General features: G+C 40.8%; 2 protein-coding genes across 7 annotated transcripts in view; both read left to right on the top strand.

Moving 5' to 3' along the window:
* LOC117262330 (cGMP-inhibited 3',5'-cyclic phosphodiesterase 3A-like) overlaps positions 1-8,651 on the top strand; it is a 175,648-nt gene extending 166,997 nt beyond the window's left edge. For all 4 annotated transcript variants that reach the window (XM_078167793.1, XM_033635230.2, XM_033635229.2 and 1 more), the window contains one exon: positions 1,152-8,651. In XM_078167793.1, the coding sequence (XP_078023919.1) occupies positions 1,152-1,465 (314 nt within the window). In that variant the 3' untranslated portion in view covers positions 1,466-8,651. The remainder of the gene's footprint in view (positions 1-1,151) is intronic.
* Positions 8,652-13,892: 5,241 nt separating this feature from the next.
* The window catches only part of slco1c1 (solute carrier organic anion transporter family, member 1C1), a 32,050-nt gene continuing 19,810 nt past the window's right edge, over positions 13,893-26,132 (top strand). Inside the window, exons 1-2 of one of the 3 annotated variants that reach the window (XM_033634209.2) lie at positions 13,893-13,971; positions 25,132-25,296. In XM_033634209.2, coding sequence (XP_033490100.1) covers positions 25,201-25,296 — 96 coding nt within the window. In that variant the 5' untranslated portion in view covers positions 13,893-13,971; positions 25,132-25,200. Of the gene's footprint in view, positions 13,972-14,027; positions 14,250-25,131; positions 25,297-26,132 lie in introns of those variants that run through there. The other 2 variants (XM_033634211.2, XM_033634208.2) reach the window with 2 other exon arrangements.

Raw genomic sequence — 26,132 nt, 5'->3', positions numbered from 1 at the left:
TTACGAAGAATATTGGATTTCTCTGTAACAAGAACTTTTTAGCGCGAAAGCTAACGTTAGCTTCAATAGCAAAACAAACCGGAGAAAACCGCTCAAGTGCCATCCTCCTTTGTAAGTACTCAACCGCAAAGCTTCCTGTGACATCATCCATCTACTCAGGGAGAGCATTCGGGTCGGCCAGTCTGGTCCCATTGATCTGTGAGAGCTTATTCAAGTAACACTCGCGGTCCTGGAGAGTGAGCGACCTGACATGGTGCGTTCATAAATTCAGTCTGGCTCTCTACACTAAAATGAGAGCCCTGTTGGTCGAAGAAACGGAGCGTCATATGTCTATATAAATTAATGAACGGTTAAGTTAATCACACATTAACTCTTCTCGGCGCTCTGCTGCTTCGTCTCCGCCCACAGTGCGCTCTGCCACCCTGAGAGTGCGGAGCTCTGAATAACAGAACAGTACATTCTGACAGTGTTCCAAATTTACGAACAGTCCAGTTTGTGCCAGAGTGTGCTCCGGCACTCAGAATGGGTATTTCTGAATGTGGTTTCTCCACTGTCTAAAACAAGCCGACGGAACTTGCTAGCTAGCACTAGGTAATGTCATGGGAGAATTGTTCTGCCTCCAGCTAAGCCCCGCCCACCAAAAAACCAACAAAATTATTGGGAAAATCCTGCATAACGATGGGAAATAAATAAGTTTAGCAGATCTTTGTGACTTAAAAAGATATTGCAGTTCAGCATCAGATTACAAAGCCTCTGGTCAGAATACTGTATGCTATTAATGCTAATGAGAGCTCATTGGAAAGCCAAAGGGAAGTGCTGTTTTTAGAAAGCCTCTAAACCAGTCTGGGAGTAGCACTTAACATGTTGTAGAGTGTATTTATACTGTAATTTATGCAACATATCCATCCCGCCCAGATTTAATATTTATATTGAATAAAGAAACAGAAAAGAGAGATGTTCAAGGAGTGACACTGGTGGATGCATTGGGAACTACTCTTGTGTAACTCTGCAGCTTCTGTCTGACCACAGTCTGACAGAAAGACCAATTACTGTGCAAGGCCTTGAGGCCATGGGTTTGCTTGCTGATGAGACAGCTGTTTTAAGTTGCTTTTCAGTTTTCAATCATGTTTTTTTGTTTGTTTGTTTTCCAGAGAAAGTAACGCCCAAGAAGAGAAGGAAAGTCTTCTGTGAGATCACCCACCACCTGCTGGAGAACCACGAGATGTGGAAGAAGGTGATTGCAGAGGAGACCCAGAAACAGGGCCAAGGAGCAGATTCTGTCCATTTAAATAATGTAGCTGAGCCAATCCTGGCTATTCACGAGGAGGAAGAGGAGCCAGGCAGCAGAGAGGAGCTAGTAGAAGGAGAGGATCCAGAGGAAGGGGTGGAGGAACCGGAGTGGCCCGTGTCTCCGCAGGAAGACTCTAAACCTCCAGAGGAACTAGCGGAGGGGGACCCACAGTGAAACAGCCCATGGGAAATATGGCGTCAGTCAGGGCAAGGACGTGAAGAAGTATTTCTTGTTTTCTTATCCTACCAACTGACTCCTGTCTTTGCCAGCACATCACTTAGACACAACACTGTAGATGTTTGGGAAATGTGTGCCTATACAGAAAAAAAAACAGGGTGGGAAATTTTGTGCTTTACACATTTTATCTGAATATCTGGTTTCACCAAACATTTAAAGGAGCTTTCCATATTGCAATACAGGAATATTTGTGTACTTTGGGATACAGACTCTTTTGCTACTGTCAAGAGAAGAGGAAGACTGACTTGCACAGACCTCAACCCAATGTGGTAACACAGGACTGCAGAAATTTGCTGCCAATTTATATATAATTATTTTCTGAATGCAATTATATATAGACACCACAGTTACTTGTACTTGTGTTTCAATTTTAGCGAGAGTTTTTGAGGTCTCACATGGACTATAATATGTTTTTTTCTATATATGGATTATAAAGGGAGTCAATCAAATGAGGAACATCGGCGTATCTTTTATTCCTTTCAACTTCTGCCAAAATGAATCACTCACCCATAGGCTTTAGCATACAAATTCAAATGATTATACATGTTTTTGTTTTGCATTTGTTGCCAAATGAAGTACTTTTTACCATTAGGTGTAGCCATGTTACTCTAAGGAAGGAGACTCGAGGCTCTTTACACTCTGTATTTGTGTGCGTGTGTGGGTTTGCATGTTTAAATTAGTGTGCTCAAATGCACAATTCTTCTGCAGAGGACATAGATAGACTTATCAGATGTATTCATGCCATCTTTGGCCTCCAGCCCTCAGTTGGATATAGTGGTCATTACAGGGTTCACTGCTGCAAATGTAGTGCAGAGGTCTGCACTGACAAAGCAGCAGAGAGAAGTTTGAGATGAATCTGTGCTGAATACAAGACCAAAAAGGAAATACAAGTACGCAGAGCATAAACCAATACTACCAAAGTGTTAATGGGAAAAATAAGGTGAAAAAACAGTTAACCCTACATTCATAAAACATAAAGAAAATGGATAATCCTACAAAGGTATATGAACGTGGCCATAGGTAGACTAACCATTACACTGTCCCTTTTCTTTTCTATCCATGTTTGACTCTCTGACTCTGTGTTTGGACTCAGTTTGCTGTATTTTACTCTATACTTGCTGGTCCTTATATAAAAACCTGCAAATGATGCTGACCTTTAACCCTCAGGAAAACCTCAGCTGTTGAAATTCAAAGCGAACATCTGTATCACCTGTGAGGACAGTACGTTACAAATATGCAGGGATAGTAAGCTAGTTTAGAATATGTTCATATAAGACTTGGAGCAATGCTAAAGCTTTATTTCACAACCTCCTGCTTTTCTGCTTTGGCTATTATAACATCTCTGCAGATAGACAGAGTGAATCTGTCTGAATTCCTCTCCTGGCACCTCAGGGAGACACTCATTCTCTCAGAATTAGGCGCAGACAGGACTCCAGAGTGCATCACTTGGACGGAGTTCTTCTGCAAGTCAATGTCCAATTTGATAAATCACATCTGTTGCTGTGATGACACACAGGGAAGTTATTCTGCAAGAAATGTTTTTTTTTTATTTCACATGAGGAAAAAATGTGGTTGAAATCCAGTCCAGGTTGATAAAAGAGTGTTGGTGCAAGTCTGTGAGAGCTGAAATATTTCTCTGAGGCTAACTGTTGCAGCTGTTTGATGCCAGTAGAAAAGATCACTCCTTCTTTAATGTAACGGACATGAAGTGCAGTGGCAGAGACGGCTGAGATCACCCTGGTGACAGCAGCGTGTGTCATTTTTATGCTGTTTAAACATCAAATTTATCATTAAGAATTTCCCATTGCCTGATGTTCTGACATTTATACCCAGTCCATGTGAATTTTGCCAAACATTGGTGCTAACATTTTGTGGGGAGATGCCATTTGCATCCAGGGGTTCGTAGCCACAGAGTCTTGCCACGTTGGCTAGGTACAACCCAGGTGTATCTTCCTGGTCGTCCTAAGCTTAAGTGCTGTATTGTAGGCCACTGGACTTGACGTATCACCTCTCATCCAAGAGGTTTCTTCAGTTCTAACAGACTGGTACGGAAGAACCGAAGAAGCATCTTGGATGAGAGGCAACACGTCCAAGAAACTCAAGCAAGTTCAGTTGCCTATGATATAGCACTTATGATTACCATGACCTGGGTGACTGAGAATCTTCACTGACTGGTCGTCCTAGCAACATTAACGCATAACATTAACACATACGGGTCTGTTCAGCTACTCTGTCAAAGTTTATGTACACAGTTTAAGCATTCAGCAGCTTTAAGCATCCCAAAAACTGAACATAATAAGTCAATGAAGTTAAAAGATAATCAGCCAGTGTTAACTCACATGTGACTTGAACCCCATTCATCACCACATCTTACTGCCTCTGTGGACTGTGTCACTTTTTACACTACATCACCTGACTTTCTGGCAGTACTTCTGTGTAACACAAAGTCCTGATCATGACGTCCTTTTCCTGTCCGCATCCAACCTCAACTGCTCAATGTGATGAGTACAATCACAGCACACAGAGGCATCCATAAACATGTCGTTGGGATGGGTGTAAAAAGCCAGATAGCTGCAGTGTGACTACTCTCACCCAGGGGCAAATAGACAAACCAAATTTGGTGTCCTGTCAATTTCTTATGATGGAAAGTAACTGCTATAGCGGCACAATGTGATTATATTCAGACATGACACTGTCTACCTATTATGCATTTCTTTACATCATTGGGGGTTTTTTAGTGCTTCACAATCCATGTGAACATTTTAAAAAAAAGTGGTAGTAAGTATGAAAATAGCAATGAGAAAGTGCTCCTCAAGAGTTTCAAACAGACATTGTTTCTGAAATATGATTTATAAATGGAATTTGGCATAATGACATTACTGCACATGACTTGTGGGTCTACATGATAGCCCCTATTTTCAACTGAGAACATGCCACAAGGTAAACCAGTTACATAACCAGCTGCACAGTAGCCTGAGAGTAGGATGCAAAATGTATCTGTAGAAGGTCCCACTTTGCTTCAATTATTCACATTTACATAGAAATGGTGTTTGAGAGACCATTAGCCGAGCTTGAGATGAATAAGTAACGTGCTCTGCACTGAGTTGGCAGGTCAACTTTCTGTCACACATGAGTGCAGTGAGGCAATATGTAATGAATTATCCACTGCTAATCTTGTCGAGTTCTCATGACCTACATGCACATCTGAATCTCTTATGCGCTGATGTCTCATCTCATACTGTACCACTGTTCTCTTCCATAATCTCATTCCTTTAAGGGAATACTTCAACCCCCAAATGATCATTTATTTATCACTTACTCACCTTGTGTTACCTTGACTTTGTGAAGAAAACTTTGTTTTTCTTGCATGCCTCCACAGTGAACAAAGAACCCAAATATGGCGAACATTCTTGATTAATTGAAGTCATAGGCAACTGCGTATAACAACACCAAAACTATGTATCAAAACATCGGTTTACAAACTCTCACACAACTCGTGCAGTATAATCCAAGTCTTCTTTATCTAGTCATACTTGTGAAACACGCGTTTTCACTAAAACCTGGGCCCATGTGGGTAGTAAATGGGCTGAATGATGGGCCCTATATGGGACTGTCCACGCGTTCCATATTGGCCTCATGACAATTGCCCATATAGGTGGATTTACCCCACTGGGCCCGAGATAAGATGCCCATTTTGGACCCATACAGGTAGCCCCAGCATGACCTGTGTGGGGCTTTGTTTGTTAGAAAACAATAACGTAACTTGATCTAAAATGTCATGTGTGACATCAGTGCACAAAGCCCATACGTAAATTATGTAACATCATGTTCAAACAACACTGACTTTTGGTTTCACATGGGACACAAACTGCACTCTCCTGGGTGAGAGTCTAGTTTTGTTTGACCCATCCACCTCCCTTTCCTCCCTCTGTACGCAGACTTTCTTGCTCTTTATACCACATTTGTTGTACTCAACGTCAAGTTTCGCCACGAATGAGTTTACACTGGAGTTAGCTGAAAGCCTGGTGCGTATAATGAAGATGCTAAAGGGTGCCTTTGGCATCAATATTGCGTGCCGAGGGGTGTGATAACGTGTTGGTATTCCATAACCTAGGGATGAGGACTGGGTGATTATACTGCATGAGTTGTGTATGAGAGTTTGTAAACTGATGTTTTGAAGTTTTGCTGTTGTTAAATGTGGACCTTTATGACTTCAATTCGTCAAGAATGTTTGCCTTTTTTGGAAAACCGAATTTTCTTTCCAAATTCAATGTAACAAGGTTGAGTATATGACCCATAAATGATCATTTGGGGTCAAGTGTTTCGTTAAACTGATCTGTAAAAAGCTGCACAGCACACAAGTCAACCTGGATCTGATAGAGCTTCCTGTTATTGAAATTATTCTGGGTATAGAACATCATGTACTTGTATCCTTGCAGATCCTGCATTAACATACTCTATTACCATCCAATGTTCCTGGCTGTGCTGAATACCGCAGTACATCCGTAATGGCCTGTTAATTGCTGCCCTGACTCTGTCACACTGTGGAGAGGGGGTGGAGAAGGAGCTCAGGAACTGCAGTGTAGACCACACAAGTTGAAGATAATTGGTTGACCCACTGATTAGACAGGCATCAGACAGAGAGTCATTTAGATGAGACCAAACTTGTTAGCAGCCACTGAACCGGAACATTTTTGTTTTTTCTGGCTTCTAATGATCGTGTGTTGCCTCACGTATTATGAGCAACATCAACATGTCTGCTGTTTGCTGTACGTTGCCTGCGAGTCATCCCTAATGACCTATAATCACATTACAGACACAATGTGGATACATTTTATTCAGCATTTTGATAAAACCTGATTCAGGGTTGGGTCAGATCACTTTGAAATTTAGTTTGTTTCAAGAAGAAATTACATGGCAATTTTTGAATTTAGTGATGTAATCCATCGGAATACAAAAAAAGTCATTTGAATACTTTTGTGTTACTTCAAAATTAAATTCATTTGACCATATTGCACCTTATACTTAAAAAATTGATGCAGCCACAAAAATTTGAGTTCCACATAATATGACCTTTTCAGTGCAAATATAATGCATTTTCAGCATTTACAGTTCATTAAATTAGCCTTATAAAAATAGTGCTGGCACAAACTAAAGGTGTACTGTGTGTATTCTACAACACGAGGGATGCTGTTTCTTTTGTATACATTTTTTTGTTTGCTGTCATTGTTTAATCAAAGGCCACATGGTTATTATGAAAAATGGTTGAATAATTTTAAGGTTTTTATAGACATAATCCAAAATGTAATCAAGTAATTCTTTACAATAATCTAATTACACATTATAGTCAGGAACACTTTGGTCAAAGAAAACTTTATTTCCATTTGCAGTATTATATTTGGCGGTATGGCTCTGTTCTGGGGCCTCTCTGCCTTTCCTTGGCCTACGCAGAACGCCTCTTCCACGCGCCTACATGGAAAGTCTAAGGCGGAGAGAGCACACCTCTCCCAGCAAAAGGAGGAGCTGGGGTGGAGGCAGTTTGCAAAGCGGCTTGCAGAAGAAGCAGCAATAAGGCAGACCAGAGCAGTTTAAATAGGGCACCCTGAATGAGATTTGCCAATTGGTTGCATAGAAAGGAATCATGTGATCTATCAGCTGACTCCATTCCGTTAGTTCAGACAGGATGCGATGTCAAGCCCAGCTCACATCCCAGCTACATCAGCTGCTCCATCAGTTGATTGGGATGTTTGAGAGCAGCTGATGTAGCTGGGATGTGAGCTGGGCTTGACATTGCATCCTGTCTGAACTAACGCTATGCTCAATTTTTTTTAAATGAAATTTGGCTTGATAATAGCAACTTATTTTTTGTAATCTGATTACATAAGCCCGATTTCATGTAATCCGTTACTACCCAACCCTGGATATCACCAATGTTATGTTGGCGAGCTCTTCAATACAGCACAGACAGACAGTAATTTATTTGGATGATGTAACTTCCACTTATAGTTTGTTTGTTTTTTCAAGCCTCCAGGTTGTACAATTATACGATTACATCAACTCTCCAAACCTCCTGCTTTGTGAAAGTATACATGCAGTATACAGTGTGTGTGTGAGAGAGAAAGATAGTGTATGTGTGTGTTTAAATTCTTCCATCGGCCTCTCTAATGTGACTCGGTCTTGCATGTATTTGGCTCACAGACTTTTGAGTAGAGGTTGCTTCTACTCACAAGTAGAGGTGATGAAATAATGAAGGGTAAATGATGCAGTAAGTAATTCTTCAGTTCTCCTCAGATTCTCAGATGACATTGTTATTCGCAGAGGGTTCGATTGCATATTTCTCCTTGCGCTTCCTCTTTGATCTGCTTAGCGTGCAGATCGGAGATCCTCACTGGCAACAGTAGTGGAGTATTCATCACACAGTGTACCTCATCTTTGAAGGAGATGGGATTCTGTCCACTGTGTTTGTTTGTTGGTGATCTCTTTTTTTTTTTTAAAGAGTGGACTATGTACACATTTTGCCCCCAGTCACAGCAGTCTTAAGTTAACACTTGCGTTTCAGCTGATGTATCAGTTTTGATAGTGTATTTTTAATGTCTTAATTGGTTTTATTTGATTGTCATACTTATTCACACATGAAGCATAATTGTAACCATGGGAACCAAACAAGCTTTACAATTATGTAAAAAAAAAAATGAGATGAGTATTTTTATATAGTTGACACATGATTAAATAATTGCTTTCTTCTCACTAGTACCTTGCACTTACCACATGTACTAATATTTACACGAGGAAGAATATGTCCAAATACACAGTATTTGTGAAAGTAAAATAATTTTCTTGCAGGTTGATGCTCCATTTTGTACAATATACATATATGCTGTACAGTAAAGAAATTTTAAAACTACAAAAACTCTTTTAGATATACATTATTTATTTTTACCATTTTGTAATTTAGACACTATACTGTAGCTTCAATATTGCCAGACTTACTGGAAGTGCCTATATTGGTATTATGTATCATACAGTGAATATATTTGAAGATCATTAGAAGTTGTCACAAACTGAACCATGTGGATGTTGTAATGTGAATACATTGAATTACAAGACTATAATTTCTGTGGTATACCCTGTGTCTGTGTTGTGTTTATTTATTTAGAATCTGCTTCATATTAAAATCTACAAGGTACACCATGACATACCGTAAAACTTTAAAACCTCGTCCTAATTAACGCCCAGTCCCTTTTACAAGCCCCGTGTGGCTACACATTTGACAAATAAAGGCCTGTCTCAATTAGAGGCCTGGTCTGGTTGCCAAACAGTTTATTTTTATGACATTCTTTTGATGTATAAAATTGGGTTTTCAGCTACCCATTTGAGCTAATGTTGTTTAGCTGCTTCAATCACACATACAAATATAATTCAGTCAGGAGCACTTTAGTCAAAGAAAACTTTATTTCCATTTGCTGTATTATATTCGGCAGTATGGCTCTGTTCTGGGGCCTCCCTGCCTTTCCTTGGGCTTACACAGAAAGCCTCTTCCATGCGCCTATGTGGAAAGCCTAAAGCGGATAGGGCAAACTTCCCTGCCCTTCCATGCACCTTCATGGAAAGCCTAAGGCAGGGAGAGCAGCAGCAAAGACCCCCGGGAACAGAACAGAGCAGCATCAATGGTAAACAGAAATGACACTAATAAGTCAGACACAGCATGAAAAGGAGGAGCTGGGGACATTGCTGGCGACAGCAAAGGCATAATGTTTTTATGGTTGTCCGTCTGTCCTATTCCCGTGAACCCAATATCTCAGGTAAGGGAATTTCTCCAAATTGGGCAGAAACATCCTTCTGTTTGGTCAGATACTGAATTGGTGACACTGATCTTGTGTCTCCACCTTGAAACTGTGGTGACTGTACAGATCTTCTGCGCTGCCGTGTTAAAGATGTGTGTGAAGCATCCACATTTTCGAATATGTGGCTTATTTCCAGCAATATCCATATTTGAAACATTGTCTACTGTCTGGCTACATACGAGTCTGGTAAGACATGGATTTAAACTGCATCTTGACAGGCTGGCAGAGGCATACAGCTTCAAGGTGTTAATTCTTGTTTCTGTATTCATCAGTCCAAACGTGATGCAATTTACAGTAGCAGGTGGTACTGAATAAATTACTGTACTCCTGAACAGGGTAAACAGTCATAAAAAAGTTTTAAATAACTTGTCAATACTGCTGGTGGCATATCCACTCTGTGAAGATCTTCACTTTGAGGTCATCAGTGACCATACTTGTTTTTAAATAGTGCAATAAAGTATTCTGATGTCAATGAACACAGCTGAACTTGTACACCTGTATACTCTCACAATGAAGATCTCTACTTAGACCAAAATGTAATGTAACTAACTTTTTCTTTTATTCTCAAAAGAGGATTTTGCATATTGTGACAGAATACCATGATAGCTATTACTTTTATATCTCTGGATGTACTGTGTTAAATTATTTGGGACAACGCTAAAGACCAGACATCAAGATGCTTTAAATATTCAATTTGGAATTAACTATCTTAATTTTTTTTGTATTTGATTTCCTGGATTTGCTGAAAACATACATTCCTGTCTGATGATTTTTATTCTTGAGAAGTTTTTCAATTGATATTCTGTAAAATCTATCACTGCATGTAAGCTACGGGTCTTCCAATCAATGACACGCACCGTGACATAGGACTTTGTTGATGCTGCCTACTCCTAATCACAATATCAGAATGAAAAATGTAGCCAGTGTCCTTTTTACTATATTAACAGTCACTTCTGCATCTTACCTTGGTTGCTCAATGGGTTATGTTTGAGAGCGGTATGGACATGCTCATTATAAGTGGGTCTGCTGTATATGTACCAGTTATTCCCATGGCAACAGGGAAACTTGAGAAATGAGGTCTGACCACCTGGTGTGTCAGCAGGCTCAACGGGGGAATTATGACCTTATCTAACTGCATTAAGCATTAACGATGCATCGCTACCTGCTTGTTTTTCTAGGCTTTTTAAAATGTCTTTCTTCCTGTCTTTCTTTAATGAAAATTCACACTTTGGGGTGAAATGAGGAAACCAACACAATGTGATTCACGCAAAGACCTGAACCCCATTCTGAAACTTGACTGAATCTTTCCTGTTTGTGAGCCTCTAGGATTGATTTTAATGAAGCTGAATGTAGTTCGATGATATTAGTTCAGTCAAACTTGGGACATACTGATTGAGGGTCTTAACCACAGACTGTAAATAATGGACGTAGTTACAGTGACATCACCCAGTGGTTTGTGGACTCCCACTTTGAAGCCTCAAGTTTTTTTGAGCCAAAAGTGTACATATTTGGGTGAGAGGCTGGCGCTGTGGAGGAGTGAGGGGTCGCTATTCCTGCTGTAAATCTGGGCATTTTAACATGAGGGTTCTGTTGGGATCGACTAGCTTCTGGAGCCAGCGTCAAGCTGTTAATTGATGGTTGATTGTTGGTATTTGCTGAATACATGCGGTATATTATGTTGCGTTGCTGGTTATGTGAACTGTACACGCACTGATGCTCTGCACAAATGAAGTTCCTAACGGATAAATAAAGTTCTTTGAAAAGCAGCCGTTTTAAAAAAAAAAACTGCAGTTTTGGCACTTCATTTTTCAGCCCCTGAGTTTGTCACTCAGTGTTAACACATTTCAAATCCCCCTTCTCTCCACAAAGATTGTGACTTAAGTAAATGAAGGTGGGCATGAATTTGTGTCAATCCCATTCATTCCATTTTACAATGAATGCTGGTCCTGTTTTGGATTGAGCAAGAATTTGGGTTTTGTTTCAACACTGGGGGGACAAATATGAAACGGATCCTCTGCTAGAATATTTTGAGCATCAAACACTTAATTTCCTGCATTCTTGTCAGTCTTAATGCACCAATTTGCACATTTTTTCTTCGTCAGTTAATGTTTTAAATGTCTGTAATTTAGTCAAATTAAAAGTCCTCTGTTACTTCAATGCAAGGATGATGTTTATTTGTAGGCCAACACAGAAGTTAACATCGCCCTGGTTCCCTTGACAAAAAGCTGATGGGATATTTCCATAGGATTTGGGATTATTGCAGAGAATTAGCTCTGTGGTGAACAAGAGTTTATACGTTTTGTTCAGCAAGATAGTCTTCACTAATGAATACCACTTGTATGTTTTTTTAAGTGCAAATGTAACCACCAGAGATAAAAAGCTAGGCTATAAACAAAACCAACCCTCACCTATGGTCAAGAACTCTGGGTAGTGACCGAAAGAATGAGATCGCGGATACAAGCAGCCGAAATGAGCTTCCTCCATGGGGTGTCTGGACTCAGCCTTAGAGATAGGGTGAGGAGCTCGGAGTAGAGCCGCTGCTTTTCACGTCATAAGGCTTCATTTGAGGTGGTTCAGGCATCTGATCAGGATGCCTCCTGGGCGCCTCCCACTGGAGGTGTTTCAGGCCCGTCCCACTGGTAGGCGGGCCCGGGGTAGACCCAGAACACACTGGAGGGATTACATATCTCGTCTGGCCTGTGTTGGACTAAGAGTCTCATCCTACTCTCTAATGTGCTATGTGTGAGCTCAGTCCTGCGTGTTCTTTAATGAAGCAATAGGAGAAGATATTCGGTCTCAGTTAATATAGTTTATTAAGCAGTAAAGGAATAAAATTACAGAGCTCTGGGTCTCAACTTCACGTCCCTGACGAACAACAAAGGTGTGTCAGTTCACGAAGTCTGACCTCCTGTCCTTTCCCTGACCCAGTATATTTGAGCGTAACAGAGTGTCATTGTGCACGCAAGGCGTTGTCCTCTTCTCATTGGCAGTTCCATTTCCTCCTTCACCACACCACGCCCCTGCCTCGTGTTAATCTGACTCCTTCCCGCTGGCGGTGGGGGCGTGGTTCCTGTTTTGAAAGACAAGAGAACAACACAACTCCCTACACGTGCTGTACCTTACTATCTGTATATCACTTTCTATTCTTTTTACCATATATGAAACTAATTATCTAAGCATTGCGGTATGTGCTCCTCAGACTTCATGTCTCTTCCTCTCCTGTACTTCTCCACTTCTGCAAAGCAAACACATTCAGATCAGCTGAAATCATCTCAGTATTCTCATTGTTCACACATCTAAAACTTATATAGTGAAACACAACTTATAGTAAAACACATAAAATCATTCTATTCCCAACACCTGGGAACACCTCGGGGTCCTCCAGGAGGAGCTGAATAGCGTTAGTGGGGAGAGGGACGTCTGGGGTGCTTTGCTTGGCCTGCTGCCCCTGCGAGCTGGCCCTGGATAAGCAGATGAAAATGGATGGATGGATGGATGTAAACAAACTACACCACAGTCGCATAGCTTCAATGTTGCCACTATAACGAGGCTGTATGGTCGTGTTAAGCATGATGACATCCCGCAGTCTCATTTACAACTACACACCATATTTCAGGCATCTAACCAAAACCGGTGGCTAACCAGTGGTTATCATTGTCGCCTCACAGCAAGAGGGTTCCTGGTTTGAACCCACCATAAATCCTGGGGTGGGGAAGGCCTTCTGTGCAGAGTTTGCATATTCTCCTCATGTCAGTGTGGTTTTTCTCCGGGTACTCCAGTTTCCTCCCACAGTCCAAAGACATGGAGGTTAATTGGTGACTCTAAATTGTCCATAGGTGTGAATGTGAGTGTGAATGGTTGTCTGTCTCTATGTGTCAGCCCTGTGATAGTCTGGTGACCTGTGCAGGGTGTTTCCCCCGCCTCTCGCCCAATGTCAGCAGAGATAGGCTCCAGCACCCCAAATGCACGTTCTAAATGTTGAGGTGGACGTGTCCCCTGCATCCCCCCTGACATCTACACCTCTGAGAAAGAGCGTGAGACTCATTATATTCGAAGAACACAGGTTTAGAGGGACAGATGAGGAAGAGATGTTTAATAAAAAAACTGCTTTATTATTACAGTATCTGCATTATTGAGAATATCTGACTTGCTCATGATGCAAGACAGTTAAATTAGCTTATCAGTTTGACTTCATAGTAAGTGAACAGCTCAAAGCTCATGCTCTATTTAACTATGACAAAGTTGGCAGTGAAGACATGAAGTGGTGCACATCTTTTTTCCCAGTTGTGTGTGTATGGGAGCCATCTGGTTTTGCTCAGCATATTTTTTATTAGGCTATGTGAGACACCCTTGAAAGCTGTAAACACTTCATACTGTAGGAGGCAGAGGGGGGAAAATTTATCCGTGCATGTTCTCCTGTCTGAGCAAAACGTTACAGTACCCCTGGTAAATTAATGCCACAACATGCTGCAGGTCTAATAGATTAATTATTCATTGCGGAAATTCAAATCATGGCTTCCTGTTGAGGATTTTCCAGCAGACTGCAGATGTTTGCAATATCATTTCACCGCTTTAAGGTTATCGGGGCTCAGTGAAAAGGTAGGATATGTTCTGGCAAGTAGTTGTCGCAGCTCTCTTTATCGCATCACGTGTGCTGCACTGTGTACACGGTGCTCAGTATCCACCCTGTCGCTTCCACTGAGACACACTGTTCTCCGCTGCAGACAGAGGAGCATGTACAGTATGAGCAGGTGACTTCATTACAGCAGGGTCGTTTCATGCCGCTGAAGCCTTTTGTCAAACAACAGGATTATTCCGCCTCAGTCTCTATACTAAAATAAGAAGTTAGACACGTCGGGGTTGAATCTCGGAGTTAGGTAAGTATCATAATGATTTTCTCTGTGGCTGAAAAAACACGCGCCTGTTGTCTGCTTGATATTTGGATTATTGTCAGGACTAGAATTAAGTGAAGTTGCCGCAGTATGATTTAAGATAATTGCACAAAAGGCTGAAACTGGCAGTGTCAGCAGGTGACACTAGGTGTGTTTCCATCCAACTGTTTTATCTGCATTTTCAATTTACGTATTGAAAGAACTCAAAAAATAAAGAATACAAATATTTTAAAAGTTTTCATGCTTGGCTGATGTTAAACAGTTAGTGTCTTCATAGAAATCAAAACGTGAGAAAGTGCAGTGAAAGCAGACTTTTGGTGAATTAATTATGACGTAACTACTTGAAGCACGTGACTCAAACGTCACTGAAGAGGCGAAACATGGCGGCAGGTAAAAACCTGTTTGAAGAGATGAGGAGACCTTCCTCAAATACATGAAACAAACAAATGGTAGGTTTATAATTCCACCATATTTTATAATTATTTTTGTTTGTTTGACTGCTGCTTTTTTAATTACGTCATCATTGCGCCGTCGTTTCCTTCAATGTTTTAATGGCATCAAAAGAAATATAATCTAATTAATCTCATAGCCTTTTTTTTTTTGCAGAGCTTTACTTTCTTCAGTGTAAATTTGCTAAATTTAAAATTAAGGCAGCTTAAATTAAACCTCACTTCCATGATTTAAATAAAGACATGAAGCTATATTTTAAGACAATAACCAAAGCAAAAAATAAATAAATAAATAAAAAAAAGTTGCTAATTTAATTACAAATTAACTCTGTTAAACCCTGGTGTGTTATTTTATTTCAATTAAATTAATATTTGTGTCTTCATTTGCCATTATTTATGTTTGCCTATTTATTTTAAATTGACATTGCTTGTTTATAACACAGAACAATTGAATTTAAACAAATTTTTTTTTACTTAAAAAGAATGTTTTAATGGTACCTTAATGGGGAATTGGCGCCATGTACTGTTTATCATGAAGAGCCAACGCCTAATATTCGCATAACAGTGGGTGGAAACACGCATACATTTGTCTTAAGTGCTGTATCGTTGGCAACTGGACTTGTTTGAGTTTCTTGAACACGCTTCACCTCTCATCCAGAGACTTCTTCAGTTGTAACTGACTGGTGCAGAGTCTTTAAAGTCTGTCTAAGGGCGGGGCTCCACCGGCTGCAAACGTAAACGTCATGTCAGCGTAGCGTCGCGGCATATTCATTTGGGTTCCACTGACTGCATACGGAAGCGACATGTAGAGAAGCCAGCGGGGTTGTTTACCGTTTGTTGAGCCGAGAGGCTGCATGTAGGCTGCATGAAATGTTAAAGCATTTTCCACCTAAGTTATTAGGCCTACATATATTTGAGTTATCTACAAGTTTACTGTACTGTTTGTCATCTACTCTTTCAAATGTCCGCCACGGACATTCACACAATGTCACGGATAAACATGGGTAAATGCATGAAAAAAAATCATCACATATCACCTCTGATAATGGTTTATTCATTTAAAAACACATTGTACTCGTTTAGCACACTATTTCGTGTAGTTTTTATCTGCTGGAGGGTCGTGTAGGGGAGCGTAGCGCGACAAAAATAGAAGAGCCGCGTAAAATAGAGAGTTGTCGCGCGACAGACGGGGGTTGTCGCACAGCTCCCGTTGCCGGTGGAGCCGCTGTAATTGATTAACAGGGGGGCGAGCTGCTACGGGACTTGCACTGCAGACGTGTCGCGCCGCTGACGTGCCCGGTGGACCCCGGCTGTTAGACTTACAGAGTCGCTGAGGTCATGTGACCTCAATGACTCGACTGGGTCAACGACTCACATGTAACCTCAACGACTCTGAAACTCAGAGCTCACATTTGACCTCAAAGACGCGTTTAAAGCCTGCGACTCCACTCCAGTCCGTCAGAACTGAAGAAGCTTCTCAGATGAGAGGTGAAACGTCTTCAAGAACCTGCCTACGATATAGCACTTATGATAACCATGACCTGGATGGCTAAGAATCTTCACCAACATGACGCATGAATTTGCATTTTCTTTGATCATTTTTTAGAATATATACAATTTTATTGTAAGTTGTACATTTGTATCATAGACTGTATATAAGATGGATGACACATCTCTACCTCCTCCTACTGTACAAAAATGAAGCCAAGATATCCCGATATGATTGCTGCCATCTTGCGCTTGGGTCTTTATTTGGAGCCAGAGTCTACACAGTAACATACTCTGCAGTATCGCATTGTCACCCACCTGTCCAGCCAATCAAGAGCAGCACCATTGATCTTGAGCACATTGATTGGCATACACAGCTGTCAATCATGATGTCAAACCTCTGCTTAGTTCCCCCTAGCATCAGATAACTAGTTACAACTAAACTTATAAGAAAAATTAACACTTGAACGTCAGCACAATACAAACTGCTTAAAATGACAGAAACCATCTTTTGGCGAAATTAATTTGACATGTACTTTGAGCTTTTAGTTTAGCTCATGTTCCATCCGCAAACATGCAGGAGACAGACTTTATGACCTATACTGCAGCCAGCCACCAGGAGGTGATTGAGATATTTTTGCTTCATTTTTTGGGAGCTGTCATGTCGTCCAACTTTACTGTACAGCCTATGATGTGGATGGAAACGTGGCTGTGAAGCATCAACCATGCGCAGTGCACACAGCTGGCAAAATAGCAGGGGATTTGCAGTATCCAGAGATGCTTAACTGGTTACTTAATATGCATTGATTAATTAACCTGAGTGCATGAGTCATCACCCATAATTCAACGAGACCATGTAATTATCTTTGAACTCAGCGCTAGTCTCTACCCCCTGTTCCATGATGTTTTAAACATCACTTTGTTTGACAGTAATCTTTAGTCTTCATCAGGTGGTTTCAAAGAGTTTGTCTCTGTAAAACAGGGGTGTCCGACCTTTTTTGAATGTGGGCCAGATTAGATCATGTGAACAGCTACCTCTTGCATCATATAGGTTTTTTTTATCACATACAAATGAGACAAAAATTCAACTGTTTTGACTTTAAGTGAAAAAGTATTCAACTTTCCTCCTCTCCTGAAAGCAGCGGGGCTCGCTGTCGATTTAATGCTACCTAGCAGGAAATCTCTGTTGCTATGTCATTTGCTTGTTTAGCATTTGTTTATGAAGACACATAGGTTCTGCTTGCAGAGTTCCTATTCGATGCATTACTACAAACTGTACATTAGTGCTGCCATCGTGAGGTGAGCAGAAAAATGCAAAGTGATCTTGCTTCTTTAACCAATATACTGTGGCAGGCCACATAAAGTATATTTGTAGAGACAAACGGCCTGCGGACCACAATGGGCCGGACTTTGGACATGCCTGCCCTAAAAGACATATATTTGCCTTTGTATATCTTGTTTTGTTTTGTTTTTTTTAAAATTGAATTTTTATTGATTTTGGTAAGGTTGGTACATGTCAGTTCTACACGTCAAATATTGGTCCTTGAGCACGGCTGGTCATCCTAGTCAACATGGATTCGTACGAGGCAGTTTATGTCATATAGTTGACCCGTTCTTTTATTTCTGGCGGCTTCGTTGACTTCCTGTACCTGAGTATTGTTCTAGCAGCTGTAACGACTCCAGCCGTAACAACTGAGAATTCATCCCTTGACACATTATGTACTTGTGATCTGTCCCCCAGTAAACCAATGTCTTACCTCGCCATTTACTCATGTGTCTAAGAATTTTACTCCAAAAGGCCCGAATGAGTGGACAATCCCAAATCCAATATAATATCTCAGTAATTTCTGTGCAAAGGCCAGACCAATCTTGATCAGGAGGTCAGTCACTGCCTTTCCAAAGCCACCATCTCCAAAATCAAGCCATTTTTCTCCTTCAAAGACTTGGACTTAGTCACCCACACTCTCGTCTCCTCCCGTTAAGACTGCTGTAACTCTCTGTACACTGATATTGGTCCGTCCTCTCTGTCCTGCCTCCAACTAGTTCAGAGCGCCGTTGCCAGGCTCCTCACTGGTACCTGAGGAGCATTCTCGGAACCCATCGGCTGTATTCAGCGTCTGACTTCTGTCAGACGGCGATACAGCCTCTGGGGGCAGACCACCGATTTTTTGGCATTCCGGTTTGAGGAGCCGAATTTCCGTTTCCGACTTCCATTTATATATAAGTAAATATGCTGAACCATTGCGATGGATTCAGAGTTTGCAGTGACGGCAATTATGTTCTGCCTCGTTAGTTCACCGCACGGACCGTTTAACCTGGCAACAACTGCAGCCGGCTCAAACCTGATTGATCAATATCACGCGGACTACAAACAGCCTAGCACCAGAAACCAGGGCTCTTCCGCTCTTCTTCCGGAGGCAAGATCTCCAGGGTTTGCCTACAGACTCTACATTCACTGAATGTAGAGTCTGTATATAGAGACTACCTGAGGAGAGACCATATCACACCTGTTTTAGCCTTTCTCCACTGGCTGCCTGTAAAGTTCAGAATTGACTTTAAGGTTCTCCTGTTTGTGAACAGAGCCCGTAATGGTCTGGCCCCATCCTACATCGCAGATCTCTTAACCCCTTAGTCTCCCTCCAGGTCCCTCAGGTCAGCTGACCTGGGGCTCCTGGCTGTCCCACGCTCCAGACTAAAGCTCGGGGGTGATCGTGCCTTTGCTGTGTCTGCCCAAAACTGTGGAACAACACCCCCCTCACACTCAGGTCCGCCCCCACCACTGACTCTTTTAAGTCCAGGCTCAAAACCTACTTTTATTCCTTAGCGTTTGAGTCCCCCTGACGTGGCTTTCCCTGATGCATGCCTGTGTGTGTTGTGTCTCTAAATGTATGAGCTGTGTACCTGACAGTAATGTTGCCTCTCATGTATGTGTTTTTAGCATTATATTCCTTTTGTACAGCACTTTAGTCAGTGGGAGTTGTTTTTAAATGTGCTTTATAAGTAAATTTGAGTTGAGTTTAAAGGACAGTTAATCACTTTTGATAATCAGGGTATGTGTCTTTACATATATAGTGTGTACACTGTATATGGTAGCTTATATCATGCCTGAGAGTGTATTATGTTGTGAAGAAACAAAGAATTTTAGATTCAACTGTTGCAGCTCATTATTTAGTATTGAAGGTATGCGTTTTCTTCACCTTGAACACCGTGATCAGATGAATGGGATTTCTATTCACCTGAAACTCCCTCCTGTGTGGACCTGAATAGGTAATATTGTCTGAACCCCACAGTGGCTGTGGAGAGAAGGCAGTTTAATTGTGCATACAGAATGCAGCCCATTACCAGCCTCTCTCGGAGCAAAGCCCTCAGTCAGATACAAGCTTCAAACAAACTGATGAAATATTTTGTCTGGTGTGTGTGTGTGTGTGTGTGTGTGAGTGTGTGTGAGAGAGAGAGAGAGAGAGAGAGAGAGAAATACTTGGCTTACAGTCTTCGCATGTGGGATGCAGATCATTATTGTATACAGTCTCGTCGTGCCAAAATACTGTCCTGCTTAATGTCTTTTGGTTAGATGAGCATGAAAGCCTTTATGTCGTCGGCTGCAGCTACGTTTCTGTCTAGCGTAGTTCAAAGCCGCGCCGTGGTTTTGTGCACGGAGGAGGGATCCATAGGGAGTTTTCATGTCACTGAAACAGTCTGGTTTTTCAACAGTGTCACAGCTTTGCTCTTTGCACGCCTCTGCTCTCTGTCTCTACATCCCTCTATCACTCTCATTAGGTCATTATTTACATCGTTTTTGTTTCAGCCTTCATATTTAGGTTAGGTTAGTCTGCGATGAGCTGAACAGCATTGGAGAAACACTGAATTTTAACTTGAAACTGCTTTATTTAATTTTTTACTGGTTTAAATATCATAGTTTGTTTAGGAAAGGAAAGGACCTCTGTCGATCAGTGTTAATTTTGACAGCTATTTTAGATTTTGTCTCAGTCTTGAAATGAAAATGCGGATTAGTTTCAGTCACATTTTAGTCAGTTTCGTCCTTTATAGTTTCAGTCTACTATTAGTCGACGAAAACTTTTAGTCAATATGTTATGTTCTTCTGTCTTTAAACTAATCCAGTTAGGCTGGTTCATGTATCACAATTTGGAATTAAGGGGACAGGTTGTATAAACATTTCATTTGTACAATTTTTTCTACAACTATATATAATTTCTTCACACTTCCAAACTGTCATTTCTCCAGCAGTGTTTGACAGGTTTAAGGACTGATTTACGAGCACTCACTTACAGTACTGATCTTCGTTTGAAAAGCTCAACATCGCTCTGTTTATGCTCTCAAAAACTTTGTGACACCACAAATAACTAGTCTAAGACAATGTGGATTTGTACACAGGTTCATTGTAAACACTGACTTATTAATCTCACTGTTAAAAAGCAGAAAAACAACTTAATTAAGGCCTGAATTCTTACTTAATCTGCAACATGTTAGTCTGGAGATTTAAACTCATGTTTAGGAATATGATTTTATTAACTTTTTGAATATTAAGCCCATCCAAATGAATCCATATATGTTTATTAGTTCTGCACATCCCCAAATCAGTCTTGTTTTGTCCGGGTTTAATGATATTTATTTCTATCAAACCATACTTTTGATTTACTCAATTCTAAATGGATTAACTGCGTAAAAAAATGCAGTACAAGTACAAAAGTGTACTTCCTCCCACTCCTTTTTGGACATGTAAATCAAATCATTATATGTTTTCAGGTTTCATGCTTCCTTTAGTAACCTGTTTTTTATGTCTGTCTTCTACTGTGTGATTATTTTGTTTATTTGCTACTTACATATTCGAAATAAACTGCTTCTAACTAGCTAACTAACGAACTTACTAACTAAATAAGTAAATAACTAACTAACTAAATAACTAACACTAAATTTTCAGAGAAAACTTCTCCGACAGCATCAAACCATAAACCTTCCTGAGACAGTCTGGACTGACTGGAGTCCCACAGGGTTCAGCTGTGAAGTCCGTCGGCAGGTAGCTGCTTGCTCCGCTGCCATTCAGCGGCTAACATGCGAGGCTGCAAACAGCCACCGTTGCAACTTACAAACACCACAAATCCATTCAACAGCTCCACCATCCACAGTCAGACACATAGGGCTGATTATTCACCGCTGAATTACAGCTCAAAACTCGCACCATCGGCTGAAACTGCTCCGGTTTGAGTGTTTTTGCTGGCTCGTGAAGCATCCTGCCGCAGACTATTTGCTGGAGTTTATCGGCATTTGAAGATAATTACAAGCACAGCTGTTCTCTGCTTTCAATCTCTGATAGTCAACCACGAACATTTTTGTCAGCGTAAATGTAACATAGATTTCATCTTAGTTTTCATTATTAAGATCTATTTTTAGCTCGTCATTGTCTCATTTTCATTGTGGAAAAAAGGTTGATGATGGAAAAATGTAATTAACGTTGCTGTGGATAATTCGACTCTCGGTAAAAACCTCCTGAACAGTGAACACTGAAGGTATCGTAAATGGGAGTTCACTCTTGGCCCAGGGGAGAAGTTTCAGCAGGTTGCAATCTGCAATCCTCACCTTTCTAGATGCCACTAAATCCTACACACCGCTCTTTTAATGCAAGTATCAGTAATCACATGCTGACAGTCATTGCCTTCCTAGTTTGCTCTTGGCAGTACAATTTTTATTTTGAGATTGATACTTTAATTGTCACTCCGTTTTGTTTTCCTGTAACCTGTTTGCTGTCACATTAATGGTCATATCACACTTGCAAAGTACAAAGTAGGTTTTTGAATCCTGAATACAACATTACCATGGCATACAGTTGCAAATAAAAAAGACGTACTGGCCATGTTTAGCAGAACTGCTGAAGAAAACCTGTCTGACTGACATAAAATCCAATAATTACAGCCCTACAGCTCTTCACATATTTTCTGTCACTTGTTTAACCTTCACCATTTCTAAAAAAGCACTTAGATATCATCACTGCTGCTGAGGAGATTATTCTAACGACTAGATGAAAGAATATTTTGTAAAATAGTTTCCTCTCTGGTATGAAAAAGCCCATTTACTGTATTTACTCAGCTGCACATTGGCTTTTTAAGTTTTTAAGTTTGTTTGTATTTCCCAAAAGATCCTTGAGTGTAATGTGTGCTGTTCATGTAGGCATAACTGACTTATATATTAGATTAGGTGTAAGAGTCATAACTAAACTTCTAGTAAAAACACTACACATTTTTAACATCATGGAGTTATCATCTACAGTCACGTCACCAATGTACAGGAACATATAATGTTAAGCCCTTCTCCTTGGCGTTGCATTAAATTATATTTTAATTCTGTTTTGAAAACTACAACTTTAAAGAAGCACTGTGTAGGATTTAGTGGCCTCTAGTGGTCAGGATTGCTGATTGCAGCCAGCTGAAAGTTCTCCCATGTGCCAAGCATGAACTCTTGGTTAGTATTCCTTCAGTGTTCATTGTTCAGGAAGTCTTTCGTGGGAGCGGAAATATCCTTTGTGGTCTCTTCCTCCCCAGAACAAATGGACCAGGTGCCTTATTCATAAAACTATGCGGAGAATCCACACTTAATGTAAATACGCCAGAAAATATTCTGATTTATAAAACCATGCCTACGCTTTCCAGTAGGCAATTTCCTTTTATAAATCCCAAATAAACTTGAAATTGTCCACACGTGGATCAGCCTCATATCATGCCCGCTATATGCCCACATTCAACCATAAATGGTCAATGCAAAGCACCTGAATACTGATCCACATACATGAGCCTGCTGATCAGTGGTTCATCACGGTGACTGATGGCAACAACGAAGAGGAAGGCATAGAAAACAAATCTTTCTGACACAGAAATCGAGGTGCATGTGGGTGAGGTGGAGGTAAGAAAGCACATATTGTTTGCTGGTCACAGCTGATTGGTCACAAACGGGAGAAAAGGCAGCGAGTTAATGCAGTGAGTTCATCAAACAGGAGAGTGTCTAAAATAAAAAATAAAAACAAAAAGGTCAGATCTAAAGGTAGAGGCAAAAAAGAAAAGAAAAAATAATTGCACCCCGTTGTCTCTGCTAATTTACACAATCCATATGTACAGGGAGTGAGGTGACGGAGTGAGGATGAGCCGGGTGAGGTGACTGGAGAAGCAGAGTGTGTGTGTGTGTGTGTGTGTGTGTGTGTGTGTGTGTGGCAGCACTGCAGCGTCTCCAGTGTGCTCTGTGCGCCTGACAGCACAGACATTTTCCCCGCAGCGATTTAACTTGGATTTCTACAACTGATGGTGATGATTTAATTAGTTCTGAGGTTGAGGTGAGAATGACTCAGTATATCCATGCTTAATATCGGGGAAAAGGAGAGCCAGACTTTCATCAATGCGCTTCACAGCTGACCACAAATGTCAGCAGCACACAGTCCGGCCCCGACCCTCTCCTCTGTGCTCCAGGGGTAGAGAATGTGATAGTGAGTTAGTGTTCATGAAACATTGAGAGGTCTTTGATTGAAGATTACTGGCACAAACACAAACAACACTGTTGAATTTGAATGTTCATGAAGTGAATCTATAAGTAACATGTGACATAAATTTAAATGTGTGAGAGACATGATTATACATATGGTAATTCCTCTCATATTTAATGTCTACAATCTGGCTTCAACTCATCACCTCACCGTCTGTCACCAATTTCCCCTGTCTCCAAAATGTGCATATGCAAGGGTCAGAGGTTTCCTCAATTTACGCACATTTCTTCATCAAGTCTTCCTTTATAAATCCCAATTTATGCTAACAAAGTGGCATACACACATTTAAAGCCCTTCTTTGTGCAGAAGGCTGCAGGTGATTAAAACAGAATAAAGCAGTTTGATGTGATAAATTATTTTTTCCCTGACACTGTTTGGCTCAGCGGAGACAGGTCGCTAGCCTAGCACCTGCTAATGTGTGCTCACCTTTTATCTCTGATAACTTAAGATCCAGACATTCAGGAGGTTTTTACCAGGAGTAAAAACATTTTTATATTAAAAAATATCACCGCAGAGGCTTCTAACTATGGTGGCGGATGCAAAAACGCGAATGGCCCTGTGTAGAGCCAGTGTTTGGACTGTCCATCCTTGGCTACTGTTAAAACATGGCAGTGCAAAATGGTGGACTGCATGTATGAGGACTCCTTCTCATGTAGATTTAGACAGGTCATTCTAAGCTAATAAAAATGCCACGATTCTTATTTTCCGGTGATTATGAACTAAAGAAAGCATACTTAGATTATATTTTACTCAATTTCTGCCAATTTATCCCCCTAAATCCTACACACTGGACCTTTAAAATCTTTAAAGATTTTCAGAATATCTCCGATTTTTCCCCACAAACAGAATCTTATTGGTGCGAAAACAGCTAATAGCTAATGTTAGCTTCTAGCAAAGAGTTCAAATGTGCTATTATACAACTGCAAAATTGTTCTCTTTTACTTTAATGTTCAACATAGCTGTTAGCTAGCTATTAGCACAGCCGAGAAACACCTGGGTTTTGTTCAGAGATTTGACATTGCACAAATCCTGTAACTTCATGAACAGGACAAGACTTATTAGATGCTGTGTGCATTCACTGTACTGTGGTTGGTCTTTGCAGTAAAGGCTCCATGTCTCAAGATAACTGCATCATTTTCTGTTTTAATTACACAGGACAGTGTGCATGTATGACATTGTTGGATTCGATGGAAGGCACCTTGATGGAGCAAGGCTAACCATTTATCTTTGCTTCTAGTGTTTAGCCATACACATCCAATGCTCACAGTGTCTGTTGTGGATGCAGAGATGAAATTGATATTGACCTCGCTTCTGTGTAATAGTGCTGTTCTAAATGAGTACAATAATTGTGGCTGACAGCTTTCTAAATCTTAATTTCTTCCAACAGGTGTGAGTGAGGACAGCCAGGGTGAATCATCTAAAGAGAAACCGCAGCTCAGGCAAACAACAGGCAGCCATGAAGAAGATGGACGACACAGCCACAGGCAGCTGGACTCTAGACAACAACCCTACCTCCTCCACAGAGAAGAACTCCTGCCACCCCAATTTAAAGGTACTGTGGCGGAAAAAGGAGCTCTCCCCTAACAAGCCCTTTTTTGATTTGCAAGCCATATATCATTTGTTACAGTTCCTGAACATAACACAGTCTTCATTGAAGTGATATACACGTCTTGAATCTGGGTTTGTTGTGCAGCAGTTAAGTCGTAACTCGGCAAATGATAAAGATGAAAAAAATGTGATGAAATGTGAAGAAATATGATGAATCTGTGGCCTTGAACTGGACAGTACAAAACTCCCGACATTTCAGAGAAATTATATGAATATGACACTTGGAAATACGTTTACTTACACAATTATTTTTCCAAGTCTCATGGTAAAAATCCAGTTTTGAAGTGTCAAATAGGAAGAAAACGACATAAGTACAGTCAACAACAGGGACAGCATTATGCAATGTACTAGAGAACAGTCATAAGAACATGTATGAAGTGTTTTATCCTGAAAGAGCAGAGGACCCACATGCCTGTCATTTGACTGGCCTGCAGGGAGGGCACACTCATATCTCTCCATTTACTGGGATCACAAGTATGTCAGAGAGACACAGAGTGCACATGTTGGTGAATGTACCCTCTTGTGTGTGAATATCTAAAAGCTATAGCTGTCTATTTCTCTGCTGTGAGTTATGTTTAATTTTTTACAGACGACTAGCTGAATGAAACCACTTTAGGCATCTTCTAATGCAAATCCATGAATGTTTGAACACCTACTGTATGTTTGAGCTGAGCGAGCTGCATGTTTCTGGTAGGTCTAGTTGATGCAAGGTGTTGAGTGCCGCAGCTCTCTGTGCCCTTTGGTCTCGGTATTAAGTCGCTGTGAGAAATTCCTTAAACA

This window comes from Epinephelus lanceolatus, chromosome 5 (assembly GCF_041903045.1).
Source record: "Epinephelus lanceolatus isolate andai-2023 chromosome 5, ASM4190304v1, whole genome shotgun sequence".
In the NCBI taxonomy this organism is placed as follows: domain Eukaryota; kingdom Metazoa; phylum Chordata; class Actinopteri; order Perciformes; family Serranidae; genus Epinephelus; species Epinephelus lanceolatus.
This window is presented reverse-complemented; position numbering and strand designations above follow the sequence as displayed.